General features: G+C 52.5%; 3 protein-coding genes and 1 non-coding gene across 4 annotated transcripts; 2 read left to right on the top strand and 2 right to left on the bottom strand.

Moving 5' to 3' along the window:
- Window positions 1-81: 81 nt before the first annotated feature.
- kri1 (Kinetochore protein Spc24) lies at window positions 82-2,036 on the top strand (the record flags this gene model as incomplete). Its single annotated transcript, XM_049251325.1, has 2 exons — window positions 82-250; window positions 307-2,036. 2 exons carry the CDS (start codon window positions 82-84, stop codon window positions 2,034-2,036), a joined length of 1,899 nt encoding a protein of 632 aa, XP_049109625.1.
- Window positions 2,037-2,882: 846 nt separating this feature from the next.
- Window positions 2,883-4,422, top strand: PET9 (ADP/ATP carrier protein; the record flags this gene model as incomplete). The annotated part of the gene is made up of 6 exons (XM_049251324.1): window positions 2,883-2,921; window positions 3,115-3,136; window positions 3,272-3,348; window positions 3,499-3,744; window positions 3,794-4,174; window positions 4,237-4,422. The coding sequence occupies 6 exons, from the start codon at window positions 2,883-2,885 to the stop codon at window positions 4,420-4,422; spliced, it is 951 nt and encodes a 316-aa protein (XP_049109624.1).
- A 2,593-nt stretch (window positions 4,423-7,015) lies between these two features.
- STB3 (DNA-binding proteins Bright/BRCAA1/RBP1 and proteins containing BRIGHT domain) lies at window positions 7,016-8,182 on the bottom strand (the record flags this gene model as incomplete). The annotated part of the gene is made up of 1 exon (XM_049251323.1): window positions 7,016-8,182. The coding sequence occupies one exon, from the start codon at window positions 8,180-8,182 to the stop codon at window positions 7,016-7,018; it is 1,167 nt and encodes a 388-aa protein (XP_049109623.1).
- A 3,588-nt stretch (window positions 8,183-11,770) lies between these two features.
- LOZ57_002247 lies at window positions 11,771-11,851 on the bottom strand. Its single transcript has one exon. It is a non-coding gene; the product is annotated as a tRNA-Leu (tRNA).
- Between the last annotated feature and the right edge of the window lie 2,156 nt (window positions 11,852-14,007).

Raw genomic sequence — 14,007 nt, 5'->3', positions numbered from 1 at the left:
TAAAATTTCGCCAGTGTAAAATCCAGACGGGCAAGAGAAAGAGAGAACCAAAGCCAGGCAATATCAATTGCGCCGCCAACGATGGAGCCACCGTCGAAAAAGCAGAAAAAAGCGCTGCTTGATGATACTTGGGACAGCGAAAGCTCCGATGAAGGAGGTGTCAAACTTAACGATGAACTGGATTTCAAGATTAACAAAGAATACGCCAGACGCTTTGAGTATAATAAGAAACGAGAGGAGCTTCAGCATTGTATGTATATAGGCGGGGGTTGATACTTTGGATGCAAGTGCTGACGGCTAGTATAGTGGAAGAAAAGTTAGGAAAGTCTACACCCTTTGCCAAAAAGCAGAAATTTGAAAAGGCCGACGAGAACGAGGAAGACGATGAAGATGAATCTGAGGAGTCCTCTGAATCGGAAACTGAGGACGATGCGGCAGAATTGGTGACAGAGGCCGTGGATTCCGAGATTCTGGCTACAATACAAGCAATCCGCAACAAAGATCCAAGAGTATACGACAAGGGTGCCGTTTTCTACACCAAGCTCGACGACGAAAGCGTGCAGCAGCGTGAAAAAGAGCATAAGCCAATGTATCTACGAGACTACCACCGTGAGAATATTTTACGTGGTACTAAAGAAGATGGCAACGAGGACGATGAGCCAAAGACATATGTCCAAGAGCAGGAGCATCTGAAACGCTCTATTGTCAAAGAGATGCATGCAGCTGCGGATGCAGATGGTGAAAACGGTGACGGTGGTGATAGCAATAGCGACGATGATGGGTTCCTCGTTCGCAAATCCAAACCAAAGGTGATGGCCGTGGAGATTAAAAAAATTACGGAAGAGGATGTTGCTACAGCTGATAAGAATCCTGAAACGTTTCTGTCTAATTTCATGGCGTCTCGAGCGTGGATTCCTTCTACACGACCAAATTTTCAACCCTTTGAATCAGATGACGATGAAGAGGAAGCTAAAGCAGAAGCATTCGAGGAAGCATACAATCTTCGATTCGAAGACCCCGACAAGCTCAATGAAGCCCTGGTTACCCATGCAAGAGACACAATGGCCAAGTTTTCGGTGCGGAGAGATGAACTTAGTGGTAGAAAACGAAAGAGAGAGGCAGAGAAGTTGAAGAAAGAAGAGGAGAAGAAGCAGCGTCATGAAGAGCGCGCGCGATTGCGAAAGTTAAAAATAGAGCAGTTGGAGGAGAAAGTCACGAAAATTAAGAAGGCTGCAGGACTTCGGGCCCAAAATATCACAGATGAAGAATGGGCTGGCTTTCTTGATGATGGCTGGGACGATAGTAAATGGGAAGAGGAAATGGAAAAGCGATTTGGAGAAACATACTACGCAGAAGGGGATCCAAATAGTGACGACGACGAAGCCGAATCGTCGAAGAAAAAACGCGTTAAGAAGCCTACATGGGATGACGATATCGATATCAATGACATAATTCCAGACTTTGAAGATGACGAGCAGAGGCAGTTTGATATATCAGATCCTGAAGTAAATCTTGATGAAGAGGCCAATGACGCCTCTGATAAGGATCAGAAGAGTAGTAAAAAGAAAAGGCTCCAAGAGAAGAAAGACAAACAAAAGGAAACAAAACGAGAGCGAAGGAAGATCGAGACAATCGTTGACAAAAGCCTCGATCTCGAGCCATCATTACTTCCTGGCGCATCAAAGAAATTCTCAAGCTCATTCCGTTACCGAGAAACTTCTCCTATTAGTTTTGGGCTTACTTCGCACGACATCCTCATGGCAGACGATAGCCAGCTCAATCAATTTGCTGGGCTTAAAAAACTTGCACCCTTCCGCGCACCAGACAAGAAGCAGCGGGATTACAAGAAGCTGGGAAAGAAGGCGCGCGTGCGGCAATGGCGAAAGGACACGTTTGGTGATGAGAATGGGCCGCAGATGACATTTGCTGAGCCTGAACCGGGGCCAGCCGATGCGCCAGACGGGGATACAGAGATGAAAGTCGACATTCATGAAGGTGGGAGAAAGAAGAGGAGAAAGAGGTCAAAGAAACAATGAGTGTTTAGCAGTGATACCATGTTGATGTTCATGTCTACGGAGTAGTTATATTGTAGCTGTGGTACGGAGTACAGTGCCAGGTGTTGTAGATCCCAGTACCGCATATGCGCTCAACTTCGTAATAATACGAAAATAACTGCCAGTAGACTGCTACGCTGACAATTTCCACGGGCCTATACGTAGAAGATGCAGGAGGAAAATAATTCTTTGGTCGAATTGTCACCAGTGCCCCGTACAAAGTAGTCCCGACTTTGATGGCACACAATTGAATCTGATAGCAGGCCCAAAACTCGGCTGAACAGCGAAGATAACCGAGCCAGGCGGCTGCGTCGCAACTGCGGAGCACAAGCTCGCCTAGCGCCTGGGCGCCGACAAAGACCTGCCTTGTAGCTCGAGCCGGGGGGGTTGACAGCGCGCGAAGTCAGGGACGGGAGGCAAAAGTCGCAGCCACCAAAAGCCTCTGTGCAGCAGCAGGCAAATGGGCGGCAGCCATGGCCAGTGGAGCCCAGGGCCAAACCCGAGGGAAGCCAAAAAAAAAAGGAGCGGCCGTGCTGGTGCTGGACGGCGGCGGCGATGGTTGCTGGGCGGGCGATCGGGAGATGTCGGTAACGCTGGCGGGCCTAATCGGGCTTAGCGGCGTCAAGAGTTTTCCTCCTTACCCAAAATACCAAATTTTTCATTATTTCTTCTCGTTCTCCCTCGCTCTCTCTTCTCCTCTTCTCTCCATCTCGCCCTCAAGCCTTTTTGCTTGCTCTCCCCATCCCCCTCTGTCTGAAAGGACAATTCTCCTTCGCTCTCAGCACTCTCCCCTCCTTTCTTTACTTTAACTAGTAAGGCACCGCAAAAATGGCGACCCAGCAGGATAAGTCGTTTATGGGGATGCCCGTAAGTACTCTCACACAGTCCATCCCCAAACACAGAACGACGTCCATCGCAGTATCAATGGGACGCTAGGTTTTGATGCCAGGAGCTTTCCAGCTCCAATGGCTCGCTGGAAGCCCGAAAACCGAGTCCTTGAAGAAGGCGTCTGAATTCTCGGTGGCTGGTAGCTGGTGCTAATGCGTTTCAAATTTTACAGGGCTTCGTCGTGGACTTCATGAGTATGTGTGACTCTGTACCTTCGCGCTACGTTTTTTTGATGATGGGTTTTGAAATCAACGCCATGCGACAATTGCAAGGCGATGAAAAAATTTTCACTGGTTCATGCGTAGACTGACATGGGTCGCAATTTTCAGTGGGCGGTGTCTCCGCTGCCGTCTCCAAGACCGCCGCTGCTCCCATCGAGCGTATCAAGCTCCTTATCCAGAACCAGGTATGATTGCCTTGCACGTTACGACAATCGTCCCGTGGTCTCGCTGCCTTGACTGCGATGTACTCGCATAAAATGCGGCGCTTACCCGATCGAGCAATCGTGACCTCAAGATATCAATGGCCAGCCTATTAACGTATATCGATGCAATAGGATGAGATGTTGAAGACTGGCCGTCTTGACCGCAAATACAATGGCATCGTCGACTGCTTCCGCCGCACTGCACAGTCTGAGGGTGTCGTCTCCTTGTGGAGAGGTAACACTGCCAACGTCATCCGTTATTTCCCTACTCAGGCCCTCAACTTTGCCTTCCGTGATACCTACAAGGCCATGTTCGCCTTCAAGAAAGAGCGTGATGGCTACGCCAAGTGGATGATGGGTAACCTTGCCTCCGGTGGTGTAAGTAGCTGATGTTGTCGTTTGGTCGAATATGAGCTAATAGTTTTAGGCTGCCGGTGCCACTTCCCTCCTCTTCGTCTACTCTCTTGACTATGCCCGTACTCGTCTTGCCAACGACGCTAAGTCGGCCAAGAAGGGCGGTGGTGATCGTCAGTTCAACGGTTTGGTTGATGTCTACAAGAAGACTCTTGCTTCTGATGGTATCGCTGGTCTCTACCGTGGTTTCGGTCCCTCCGTTCTTGGTATCGTCGTCTACCGTGGTCTGTACTTCGGTATGTACGACTCCATTAAGCCTGTCCTCCTCGTCGGTCCTCTTGAAGGCAACTTCCTCGCTTCCTTCCTCCTCGGCTGGACTGTCACTACTGGTGCTGGTATTGCTTCTTATCCTCTTGACACCATCCGTCGTCGTATGATGATGACTTCTGGTGAGGTACGTATCAAAAAAATCGCTCCCCCCATCCTGATTCAATTGCTCATGCCACGTTGCAATAGGCCGTTAAGTACTCTTCCTCTTTGGATGCTGCCCGTCAAATCGCCGCCAAGGAAGGTGTCCGCTCCTTCTTCAAGGGTGCTGGTGCTAACATCCTCCGTGGTGTTGCTGGTGCTGGTGTGCTCTCCATCTACGACCAGGTTCAGCTTCTCTTGTTCGGCAAGGCCTTCAAGGGTGGCTCTGGTTAAACAGTTGGAGAAGCTTCTGGGGACGTGTCGTCGAAGATTTCGATTGAGAGCCGGGGATGCAGGTATGGGGAGAGAGCATAGATGTGTGCAAAAAGAATGGTTGATTCTGGAGCATAGAGCAATCAAGGTTGTTTTCTCCTTCTTGCCTGCCTGTACTTTACTACCTGCGAGCTTACTTTTTTTTTCCTTGTTAAGTATTCACTTGTGCACCGTGTTTAATTCCCTCATTCATCTCATGTACTGCTGGCTGGATAGAAAATGTGATTGTGACCTGCTTCCGTTGTTGATAATACATTACCACTTCCTCGTCAAAATCATCCTAAATGTGATTCATCCACAGGAAGTCGTCGCAAACCTTAATGTCACGTGGTGATATATGATGTCAATGAGCAAGCCATCCTCAAGGCAACTTCCAAGTCAAGGAAATACAACTCCAGAACTGATTTTCAAATGAACTGACAACCTCGAGAAGCTCCAAGACATTCCTCGATCCATCGCCATGGGGAACAACAAACAAAGAAAATCGAAATCCGGCGCGAAACCCAAGCAAGACCTCGATAGTCGCGCCGACAACACTCTCCCAGAAACAAAGAAAGAGCTCAACGAGGCCACAACCACCTCCCAGCCTGAAGAAAGCGTTTCCACCGAGTCTATCGAAGAGACCGTGAGCAGCTCAGCGAATTATCCCGACCAGCAGCAGTCCCAGATCCCACCGCATTCGACGCCCGCTCTCCCTTCTACCCAGCAACAGCTACCACAACAACACCACCACCAAGCACAACACCCAAACCAGCCCAGCACAGCCTCTCCCGAACACTCCTTTACCCCAGCCCCTCAACAACAACCCAATCCCCGTCACTTCACCATCGCCACCACCACCAGCAAAGACCCGCGCCAATCCTCACACTACCTCCCTCCACCTCCCCAACACCACCAGGCCACGCCCTCCGCACCACAACACAACCTCTCACACCCACCCGGCTACATCCAAAACCCCGTGGCCACACGCACTCCCACAACCGGCGCCGCGGCGGCCGGCGGCGGCGGCCACTGGTCGTGGTCGGACGCGCCGAATCTTTCCGGCGGGCGCTACGTGTACTCCCCCGCGGCGGGGACGGAGAGGGCGTCGCGCGAGGCGCATAAGTATGATGATGATGGTGGTGGTTATGGGGATGGGGATTGGGGAGCGGGGTTGGGGTGGATGTGGGAAGGGGTGAAGGGGTGGGCGGGCACGGTGGGCGAGAGGTTGGTGGAGGTGGAGGAGGGGGTGTGGCGGTGGGTGAATAGTCGGACGTGAGAGGGATGGAAGGCGTTGATGGGGGGTTGAGTGGGTATTAAAGAAATGGTTGTTGTCTGATATTGATCAGTTAGTTACCATGTATCATAAATGAATTAGGCACCCAGGTCTACCACAGCTAATGGCGAATCTCAAAGAGAATGAATGAATCATATCGATACCAGCATCTCATTTTTTAAGAAACGGTCTCACTCCAGTACAATACAGCTAAGACGACCAAAGCAAGAACCAGCCTCAAAAAGAAAAGGCACCAAAAAAAAAAAAAAAAAAAAAAAAAAAAAAAAAAAAAAAAAAGAACCGGAATGAAAACACAGCCAGCATGGCACAGTACCACCAGACCGCTCAGTGCAATACAGTTAAGATGACCAAGCAGCACAAACAGCCCCATGTCCACTGCCATATTTTTCCGATCATGTGGTCCAATCTCCATCTGCTGCCACAAAAAACAATGCAGCGCTCTCAAATCATTGTTGTATATGTATGTAGTTTGTCGAATAAAGCGCCTGCTGGGAGGAACATCAAAGTAGCGCCGAACTAACAAAGGAAAACAAGGCATTACAAGGAAATAAAAGTATAAGGTGTATACATATAAACAACGAAAAAAAGAAAGGGAAAGCTGTTGAAGGCAATTCCCAAAAAAAAAAGGGCCCAAAAGAACACCGCGCCAGCTCTAGATAAAGGGGTAGGCAATTAATAAAAGTCATAAGTTGCAGTCAATGCTCGCTCAAGAGAAAAAAAGAAACTTGTCACCTGAGTGGGGAGGGTTGAAGGGCATAATATCATCAGTAACAGAAAAGGGGTGGAAATTCATCCTCAGTATGAGATGAAGTAGGGTTTGGAGTCATCTAGAAAGTATTCCGAAATCCAGGGAAAGAGAATTAAGTAAGGCGTAGCACTGGGGGGCAGGACGTTTAAAATAAAATGCAAATCAAGAAAACGCCATGGTCCCGTAGCAAAAAGATATTGCTCTTCCGTTCATATCGGTCATATCGTTCCCGCTGAGATGGGAAGAAGCGATCATGGTCTCTTTGTTCGCACGTCGAACTCGGAGGCGGCATCGCCGGATCATCTTTTCGCGTTTCGTGAAGGCGGGGGTGCTTCGAAGTCGACATAAAATAAAAAGAGGTAGAAATTCGTCGACGCAGCGACGGCTTGTTGTTTGCTCGTTTTGGTCCAGCCAAAATAGAAGGTTTAAACAGACCAAAACCCTATCCGTTTGTCGAGACCCAGGAAAAAAATTAAGAAAAAACAGGTAGTTTGAACGCCAAATGCCCCTCCCAGATTTTTTTCCCAATGTTACATGGATCCCATTTGCAAAAGCGCTTCAACCGCCGCGCGTTCTTCGAAGCTACCGCCAATGCCGTCCGAGAAAGAAAAACCAACGTTCTGTATCGGGAATCGACCAGGTACTGACTTAGCGAGCGTGGACAACGATGGTCCGCCGCCCGAGCCACCTTTTGATCGAGTGGGAGAATACGCCTCGCCCCCAGAGCTGGTGAATCGCGCCCTGAGGGCGGCAGCTCCAATCTGCGCCCAGTCTTCTTCATCGGTCACGTCTGCTTCTTCCCAGTCGCCGTGCATAAGTTCGTCGTCGTCGGAGGCCTGAAGCGACGAGCAGTACGCACGGTCATCGCCGTCCAGCGACATCTTATCGGCCTCATGCTCGGCGAGGCTCTGGTCGGTCTGATCGCCGTACCCCCATTCGGAATGGGAGAAGACGGCGGACTCTCCAGCAAACGACGAGCCATAGCGATGATGCTCCTCCTTGAGGCTAAAATCAGTGGAGCCGCGAGACACCTGACGCAGATGAGACATGGGGTGGCAGGGCGGCGACAAGGCACCGACTGGGCGATTTCTGACGGCACCGCGTCGTTTCGCGTCCCATCGGCCCCAGCCAACTTTTTCGAACTCCACCTCGCCGGTTATCCCACCTCCTTCTCCCATTGCTCCTTTGCCCTCCAGGGCCCCGACGACCAATCTCCTGGCCTTGGCAGGAGCAATGGATGAAAATCCCGGGACTGACGTAGTCAGATAGCCCATAATGTGGCGGATGGCCAGGGGGCCGTGATTGAGCAGGATGTCAGGGAGATGCTGCTTTGCGAGCAGGGCCGGGGTGATGGCCTCGGCGCTGTCCAGAGAGTGCAGGGCCTCGGGGACCAATTTGGCGGCGGGCCCACGGAGCTGGACGGCGTCCTGCAGGTCGATATCGGAGTCGACGTGCTCGGGGATCAGCGGCGGCGAGTCTGGCATCTTGCAGGCGCGGTGTTTGAATCCGTGCGGGTGGAGTGCAGGGGAGATGGAGCTGGGGGGCGTGGGCAGCAGGGCGGGCTGGCCGGGGAGGAGGTCCAGGCCGGCGCTGGCAGGGTAGGTGCGGCGGGTGTCGCGCGATTTGGGGATGTCGACCGACGGCGTCTTGCCAGCAAGGGCCATGGCGATGCTGGAGGTCGCGGGGCGGGCAGCCATGATTGCAGAGTGTGAGAAAAGGGGGGACGGGGATTAACTGGCGAGCAGCGAGAATAGGTCAGTACGGCGCAAGAGGACAAAGAAGGCCGTTTGCAGCGGGCAGGCAGGGTGAAAGGGCAACGATGCTCACGTCACTGAAGACTATCCACGGTGGGTATGACTGGCGTTGGGTAGGGGGTGGTGACGGCCCGGGCTGGGATGACTAGATCACGGCAGAGCGTTCGCGATGCGAGCAGGACAGGACGAAGAGGGCAGGCCACGGCACAGCAGGCGATGGACCACGACGAGAGAGCGAGAGCGGGAAGAACGAGTTGCTTGCGATGGTGATGGTGGGAGAGAGAGAGAGAGAGAGAGAGAGATAGAGCGATAGGCCCGGCTGGGAGCCGGCAGGCTTAATTAAGAGCGCGGTGCCCGTGTTCGCCTTCGCCGGCTGTTCGCTGCACGCCCTGCGCGGGCAAGAGCCACAGCCGGGCCGGTACTTGTGCGCCGGTACCTTTTGGGCGCGCGAACAGCCCACGCTAGGCGGCTTGCGGTCTAGCTCGCTGCCCCATGCTGCGTTGCGCCGCTGCGATTGGCCCGATAGCCAGCTGGGGCAGGGCTCGCGGGTACTTGGGCGTTTGTCACTTTTATTTTCGTCCGATCTGGCAGCGGGGGGAGGGGGGGGCCAGCCCGGCGCACGCAGGGGGGTATATGGGGTCCGAACGCCTCGCTGCAGGGCCGGCCGTATACGCGCGGTGTCTCGGCCTGAGGCAGAGTGAGACAGAGGCAGTCCCGGCGGATGCCGCGTAGTAGCAGCAGCAGCAGCAGTAGCAGTATGTGCTCCGTACGCCGGACCACAGCCAGCGCGGGAGTTCCATCGCCAACCCGCGCCGGGGGCCATGTGCGCCGCCGACTCGCTCGTGTTGTTTGCTCAGCTGCGCGCGGCGGTGCCACGGGGGTCGCACGCGCGCCGTGGCAATACCGGGGCGTGCGCCGTCGGTCGGCCTTGGTTCTCGCCTGCCTTGCCTGTTCCGCCGCCGCCCCGACTGTCCCGACGGAGAGCGAGCGCGCACGCGCGCGTGTGTGTTGTTGTTGCTTGTTATCTGGCACTCCTTGTTCCTGGGCAGAACCAGCAACCAGACCCTTACCGTCACCAGCAAACTCGCCCTTCCTCTGTGTGTTTAACTTTGCCTGCTGCGCGAGAATACGCTCCCCATTGGCCTTGCGCTGGTGCCGGACGGGCGACGCAAACCTTGCGCCCTGCAGCGACGTCGGCGGAGAGACAACTCGGCGATGACGATGCTGCGATACGAGCCGCGCTGATGCCCGCGCGCCGGCTACAACAGTACGGAGTAGTGTTTCTCGCTTCCTCAGCCTGTCTCTCAGTCTGTCTGTCTGGGCGTGTGTCTGGCTGCGCCTCCCCGCACCGCTCGGCAGCCACAGGCGCGTGGCCTGGCAAGGTCAGCTGGCGTTGCCTCCGCCGCGCGAACTGAGGGGTAGTCAACTAGGCGTGCCTGGGTACGGAGTACATATCTGTTGCTGCTGCTGCCCGCGGCATCCCATGTTCCCCCCTCACTTCGTCCCAAGTACCTGCCTTGCACGTGGGCTGGCGATCACGCCGTGCGCTGACTCAGCAGTGACCACACCGGAGCTGGCATGGCCCGCACATTGCCCATCCGCGCCTCTTGATAGGCCGCCGCCCTGCCTGGCATGGCCCCCCGCGACCAAGCGGGATGGCAGCATATAGTTACTCTCTCCGGCCGATCGATGATCGCTGCACATCACCACAACCACAACCACAACCACCACCCTCTGTCTCTCTTCCTCATCCGCTTCCAACCTGCTTTTCTGAACCTTGACCCTCATTTTTTGCCGCTCGAAAGAGCCGTACGACGGGCGTCGTTCATTATTCTCAGCCACTGCATCCCTTGGTCCTGTTCTTGCCTTCGTGCAGGCTTTTGTCTTTCACAATAGTTCTTGATCAGCCCATCACTGACGCTTTTTTGGACCACCAGCAATCAGGAAATGCATTCCCTCAACTTATTATCATTCTCAGCCCGAAGCTCAACACTCAGACACCCCATGGCCAGCATGGCAGGCATGCTGTCGCGTGTGTGTTGCTTGACAACTGCTCTGGCCGGCCTGACGGGTCAGTCTAACGCGTTCCTTTGATGAAGCTGCATTGCTCGTTCTTAAAACATCCTTCAAAAACACAATCCAGGCCTAAAATCCATACTCCTTAGCCAAGGCGGTAGCTCAAGGGAGAAGAAAAAAAAAGCCGCAACTCTGTGAGTCTGTGTCATTGCTCTCACTAGCTACACTAGTTTCATACTGCTGACCCATGCAAAAAACTTCTGGCTTCACTCCAAAACAATAAATCTGAAGTCTTTTTTTTTCTTACTACTCCTTAGCTTTGACCACGATGTATGGAGCACTTGATGTTGATCAGTGACGCAACCCATCTTTTTAGTTGCTTCACAAAAAAAAAAACAATAATACATCATTGTCTAGCATTGTGGTCAACCCTTAAATCCTTCTTGCTTGCTTGGGTAGTTCATGGAGTGGTCTTCAGATGGGTTCGTCATCCCGAGCTTACGAGCTCTTGATAAGACCAGGGTAGTTGCTTACCTAGCCCCAAGTCTTCCAAGCTGCAAATCCTCAATAGTCATGTTCACATTTTTGGGAGTGTTTGCTGTTGCTCAATGAGTGAGGATAGTTCAGACCCCAACATGACTAATTCGACTTCTCCTTTGTCCATGCTTTGCGGCACATGCCGCTCACCGCTCTTTTCAGCTCCGTATAGAGTATCCTCCCAAAACCACAAAATAAAAAGGACCCAAAAAGACGCAAACCAGGACTACGCACTGACTGCTTGGCCAGAAAATCCGCCCCGGCACCGATCCCACTGTCGGAGCTGGGAGGATTTTCGGACTTTTTGTTATTTTTTTTTTTTTTAATTTTGTTTCCCATGTGGTGCCCAACTATTTATGCACCTCTGTCACATTTAAGACTTTCGCACGGACCTCGCCCTGTTCCTCCTAACGGGAGCGCTCTTTTTAGCCGGCTCTTGATATCACCATTTTTTTTTAGCTTCCAAATGCAAGTCTAGAAAGAAAAAAGAAGGAAGGACAAGAACCGGACTATCACAGAACACCTCCCCCCACCCCCCCGCACAGCGTGACCACGTTGGAAAATAATAATAATAATATGCCGTGCGGGCCACCAACTCTACTGTTTGGTGGGTTTCTTCTCAGCGGTACTACTGGTCACGCACGCACGCTTGCGGGTGGAAGTGGCTTCGTGCTCCATGGCGCGCATGGCGACAGCAGGTGTTCTCGTATGGCTTGCTCCGATGGTTTGTATTAATAATTTCTTGAAATATCGGGGCCTCCTGGCAGGGCGGGAAGTGAGGCCGCGCCGCGTGGATGTGTGCGTGTGGTGCTTGTGACGGCTCGTTCGTCGGTGTTCTATCCGTATAGTTTTTGTCTTCAATATTTAAATTGTAGAAATGAAAGCTCGAGTACGGAGTAGTCTGGTCTGGTACGCAGTAACTACCTTAACGTCCCCTCTGTAAGAGGAGAGGGAAAATAAAATCAAAAAAAAAGATGTTGACAAGGGTGGGATTCGAACCCACGCCCCTTTCGAGACATGGACCTGAGCCATGCGCCATAACCACTCGGCCACCTTGCCGTCTAGCTCTTGTGGCTTGCCACCTACCTACACAATACTTACTTAGCTAACTACTTGGCTAGTTTTACGTCAAAATTATTCTACTATGCTGTCATAATGCAGAAAGTGCGGTCATAAATCAGAACATCGCGCGAAATGAAACAGTCCTTTCCCTTAAAGCCTGCAGTTTTAAAGCGTATTTTTGAGACAGACAAGGACAACACCATGATTAAGAGAATCTACGTACTTTTTGGTGGCTTCATTGGCTGTTGTTTCAAGGCTTGGGGATTGGGACGAGACCAAGGAAAGAAATCTTCAGGTTCGCTGTTGTGGCAGCCAATATACCTTCCCTTCGTGGAAGCTCTATTACAACCCATTTGATTGGTAAACAAATCCTTTTACGATACTGCGGCCTCGATTAGCTATTATGGGTGGAGGTACAGCAATGCTAAGTAAGACCTGTTGATAGATGTGAGATTGATTTTACATCTAAGGCCATCATGTGCTGAAAATTTCCTCTCCCTTTTCTGAAGTCCGCTCCGTCATTCGAGGCTTCCACTGAAAAAAAGGCTACGACCCAAGACTCGCACAGCACAGTCCCATAACTGGAGATGCCGCTTATTTCCGTGTATGTAGCACTATTCAAGCAATTCCCAACATTGAGGAGCATGAGACGATATTCCTTACCTTACCCGACGACCTTGGCCCCTCGTGCGGAGCACGCATTAGCATCTCCGATGAGGATAGCAAGGTTCCAGGCTAGCGTTCCATATTGGAACCACGCTTCCTTCCTGGCGTTCGTCCACTTGTCACCAACAACAACAACAACAACAAGAGCTAGTTCTCAACAAATTCATTCCAGACTACTACCGACTACACGATGTCTCCATTATTATTGTTGACCGCCCTTCAGGATGCCGATGCACGTTGGGAGGCTAGCACGGTTTTTTTTATGTGACTATGGAGGTTGGTAGGTGCATGCATGCAGGCAGGCAAGCTGTGTCGCCCGGTCATCTGCACGCCCCTTGGGTTGTTGCGTTTCAGTCTCTTCTGGCGAGATTGCCCCAGGGCGACAGCAGCATGAACGGGGAGACGTTGAAATAAAAAAAAAGAAGCAAATAAGAATAAAATGGCCAGGTTTATGACTATTGCAAGAGGCCCGTGCAGTGCGATACTCATCGGGCGATTAAAATTACTAATGATGAAATGGGTGTGTTTCGAAGATTGAGGAAAAAGAAGCACAGGAAGACTTGATTCATGTGTGTCTGTGTCAGGATGTTTTTGAATTAACTAACTATTCAGCGCTCCCTGGCATTAGTTTCAAGCCACCGGGGCGTGTCGACATGCAGGCCCCATGCTGGGCGGGGGGAAGGGCCAGAGAAGTAAGTGTGATATACGAACGATCGGCCTGTCAGAACACAGACACGGGGGCTACTATCTCGCTTTTGCTTTTGCTTTTGCTTTTGCTTTTTATTGTCCACAACGCGCGGGGAAAAGAAAGTCTGGGGAGAGAGCCGAGTATGGGAACACGCTGGCCAGAGCGAGAGCCAGAGCCAGAGCCAAAGCCAGAGCCCGGAAGAGTAAATGCTGGTGGTGGCATAGACTCGCACGAGAGAGAGCGAGAGAAAGAGAGAACGAGAGTTGTTGGCGCTCGGCTAGTTAGCTGGTTGCTGGTTGCTGGACTGTTGAGATGCTGAAGCTGGGCTGGCCGGGCGGACGGACGGACAGACGGGCTTTGGCCATGGCGAACTAGCAAGCTCGGGAACCATGCATCCAGACTCCAGAGCTCCTCGACACCCGGAAACAAGAAGGAGAGTCCAGAAGCTGCTCTGCTCCAGGGGCTGCATAACGACTCCGGAGTAACTACTCCGTACTCTCGTTATTCTTCTCACTGCTGCTGACCGCCCAGCCCGCCGCTCAGCCTTACCGCTCTCGCACGGCGTATTGGCAGGACCTGCGTTGTGTGTATCACCTCCCTCCCCCTCGCCAGCGTCTGGGATGGTTTGGTTCGGCAGACCGTTGTGCCTGAGGGAGCCTGGGCGCGCCAGGAAAGCTTCTCGCTCGTTTTGTGTTCCGCCGGCCAGACTGTGGGCGACGTCCAGGGGGGGGGGGGGGGGGGCCCCGTTGGGGGGGGGGGGGGTGGGGGGGGCAGCGCATCGATGCAGGTGATTGATTTG

The sequence above is a fragment of the Ophidiomyces ophidiicola genome (genome assembly GCF_022830035.1).
Source record: "Ophidiomyces ophidiicola strain CBS 122913 chromosome Unknown scaffold_6, whole genome shotgun sequence".
In the NCBI taxonomy this organism is placed as follows: domain Eukaryota; kingdom Fungi; phylum Ascomycota; class Eurotiomycetes; order Onygenales; family Onygenaceae; genus Ophidiomyces; species Ophidiomyces ophidiicola.
The sequence above is the reverse complement of the archived record's forward strand: the minus strand, read 5'-3'. Positions and strand labels throughout refer to the sequence as shown.